The sequence below is a fragment of the Herpailurus yagouaroundi genome, unplaced genomic scaffold, assembly GCF_014898765.1.
Source record: "Herpailurus yagouaroundi ecotype Mexico unplaced genomic scaffold, PumYag 77, whole genome shotgun sequence".
NCBI lineage: Eukaryota > Metazoa > Chordata > Mammalia > Carnivora > Felidae > Herpailurus > Herpailurus yagouaroundi.
The window spans coordinates 14,886,122-14,888,780 of record NW_024412388.1 but is presented as its reverse complement, the minus strand read 5'-3'; the positions used below and the strand labels follow the sequence as shown (position 1 = coordinate 14,888,780).

Below are 2,659 nucleotides of genomic sequence, written 5' to 3'. Positions count from 1 at the left end.
TGCCCACGTGACTCTCCTCCAGGAGAACTTGGGTTTAAACTGTATTTTCTCTCTCCCCACCCATGGCTCCCTGGATGTCCAGCAGAAAGGAACCTCCAGAGCTTCTAGAGATCTAGACCACCTCCCTCACCTCACACGCTTATTTTACAGGTGGGGAAACTGAGGCCCAGACAGGGGGCAGGGGCCGGCCTAAAGTTGCACAGCTAGGTGGTAGCAAAGTTGGGATTGAACTCAGGCCTCCCGGCTGCCAGTCCAGGGCTCTTTCTAGCAGCCAATATATTGGCTGTAGCTTCAAAATCTCCCCCAACCCAGGCCCAAATGGTCCCCTCCCTCCCTCCCACCCCCCCCCACCCCCCACTACACATAATTCGGGTTATAACAAAGCATATCGAACTCCAGATTCTCGTCCCAATGCCGCAGGAGCACGAACAGCTGGCGGGCGGCCGCCTTGAGCGTGCCCCGCGTGCGGCCCTCGGGCACCTCCTGCTGTTCCAGCCACGAGTTGGCTTTGGCGGCCACCAGCTCCCACTCTACAAAGTAGGAGGCCGAGCTGTGCTCCAGCCACGCCAGCGCCACCACCGTAGCCCAAAGCTTCCCTGTGTGTTCGATCGCAGCCCTGGTCTCCCAGCCTGGCTTGCCCCCCACCAGAGGCTCTGGGGAGAAGCCATCACAGGACAGGTGCTGGGCCGAGGGGCCGGCGGTGCACAGCTGGGGACTTTGGGTCTTGGGCTCAGGCTGGCGGGTGAGGGGCACTCGGTGGCAGGTGAAGGGTGAAGTCCACTTGAGCTTCTCCATGGGGACGTGGATGGCCTCGCAGAAGGCTTGGTTGAGCAGGAAGGCTCCGGAGGCCAGCTGCAGAGACACCTGTGTGGGGGGGAGCCCCTCAGTGGGCCTCAAACTTTTCAGCCTGTGCAGCCCCGGGCCGGGCAAAAGCCTGGGTCCACACTGCCCGCCCGCTCATCCCCCCCAGCCTGCCCCTCCTGCCTGGGAGACCTGAGGGGTACCCAGGCCAATTAAGCCTCTCAGGATTGCCTGGTTCCTGGTCTGTGTCCCCACAAGACACTTAGTGCCATGAACTTAGGGACTCTGTTCATCCAGTTCAAGGTTGTCTCCCAGGGTCTAGCACTGTGCCTGGCTCAACAAATACTTACCGTAAGCACAGTGCTGTGCTGCTCAGGATATTTGGAAATTCAAAGTGACACTACGCCTCGGGAGTGTAGGGACTGGGGCTGTGCGGTGAAAAGCTCACACCGCGTCCGTCTCGCAGCGCCCTCTGATCCCCAGATATGCTGGGGCCAGGCCCCTTTGTTCCTCAATTCGGAGACGCCCCCGCCAGACCTGGGCACCTCACCCTGCCCGCAGCACGCCGGGCTGTCTGCAGAGCCGCTTACTAAACACATCGCGTGTCCCTGGGGTGTTAATGTTACTCACTTGTGAGCTATTCCGAGGCTTATTTTTATGTCTTGAAAAATAAACACACATAGGTGGTGGAGTAGAATGCAAAATTCCTGTGAATTTTTAAAGCAAAGACAGCGGATTGCAAAGAATGTTCACGATGCTGGTGCTGGATTCGAGCGACACTCTGAGGCCCCAGGCCCTTTCCCTGTTGGCTACTTGGGTGGGAAGGTGTAGGTCTTCTTCCCTTTGTGAAGGGGGAGGGGTGGGTAGGAGGCTCACAGGAAGGCCCCTCGGGGAGTGTGGGGGGCTGAGGTCTGGGGTCTGGGGCCACTCACCAGCGGGATGTAATCGAAGTTCTGGCTCCCTGGGGTTGGCTCCGGAGCCTTGGTCAGCGGCTTGCTCAGGAAGCCCTTGGCTGCTCGAGTCAGCAGCCCGGACTTGGGCAGATTCAGCCTGTGTGGGGGGAACCGGGGACAGGTGGCCGTAGCTGCCCCCATGGTGTCCCTGGGAATCTCCCCCCTCCCCCCGTGCTCACTCAGCAGCTTCTGAAAGTCAGGGCCAGAAAGAATGTGACGGATGGCTTCCTCCGACCTCCTCATTGACAGCTGGGGAAACTGAGGCCCAGGGAGGGAGGTTTGCATTTCCCGAGACATTCAGTGAGTTAGCGGCAGCCTGGACGAGGAACGTCCCGTATTCTTCTTCTGACCCTCTTCTGATCATGTATTCCTTTCAGCCCCGGGGGTCAGAGAGTCTTGGGGCAGCCCTCCCAGGGGTTTTGCACCTGCATAGAGACCATGGACGTGTGGGGGCTTCTGCTGTGTGATGATGGGAAGATGGTGATATTTCTGGGTAGGGAGCCTCCTGGATCCCTTTCGGATTGTTCGTTTTTGTCTAAATGTCAGGCTGGGCCTGCTTTCTGCCTTTCACGCTAGGGGTGGCCCCAGGGAAGCTGATCCCACATACCTGGATCCAAAGAGACTCTCTGAGGCCTTCAAGGAAGACAGGGTATTGGTGGCCAGACTGCGCAGGGGACCTGGAGAGCCACAGAATGACAGTTGGGACCTGACAGATGACCCTGTCCAATGGCTCACTCCCCAGCTGGGAAACAGCGACCCAGAACGGGGCAGGGTCCTGCCTAGGTCCCTAGGGATCCATGCTGATCATTAGGCTGTTTTTATTTATTTATTTATTTATTTATTTATTAAAAAAGTTTTTTTTAATGTTTATCTTTATTTTTGAGACAGAGAGAGACAGAGCATGA

The 2,659-nt window shown here is 57.6% G+C and overlaps 1 protein-coding gene across 1 annotated transcript in view; it reads right to left on the bottom strand.

Moving 5' to 3' along the window:
- Positions 1-357: 357 nt before the first annotated feature.
- The window catches only part of VWA5B1 (von Willebrand factor A domain containing 5B1), a 39,659-nt gene continuing 37,357 nt past the window's right edge, over positions 358-2,659 (bottom strand). The window contains exons 18-20 of the mRNA XM_040471526.1: positions 2,362-2,431; positions 1,734-1,851; positions 358-864 (exon numbers count right to left, since the gene is read on the bottom strand). Of these exons, the coding sequence (XP_040327460.1) occupies positions 358-864; positions 1,734-1,851; positions 2,362-2,431 (695 nt within the window). The remainder of the gene's footprint in view (positions 865-1,733; positions 1,852-2,361; positions 2,432-2,659) is intronic.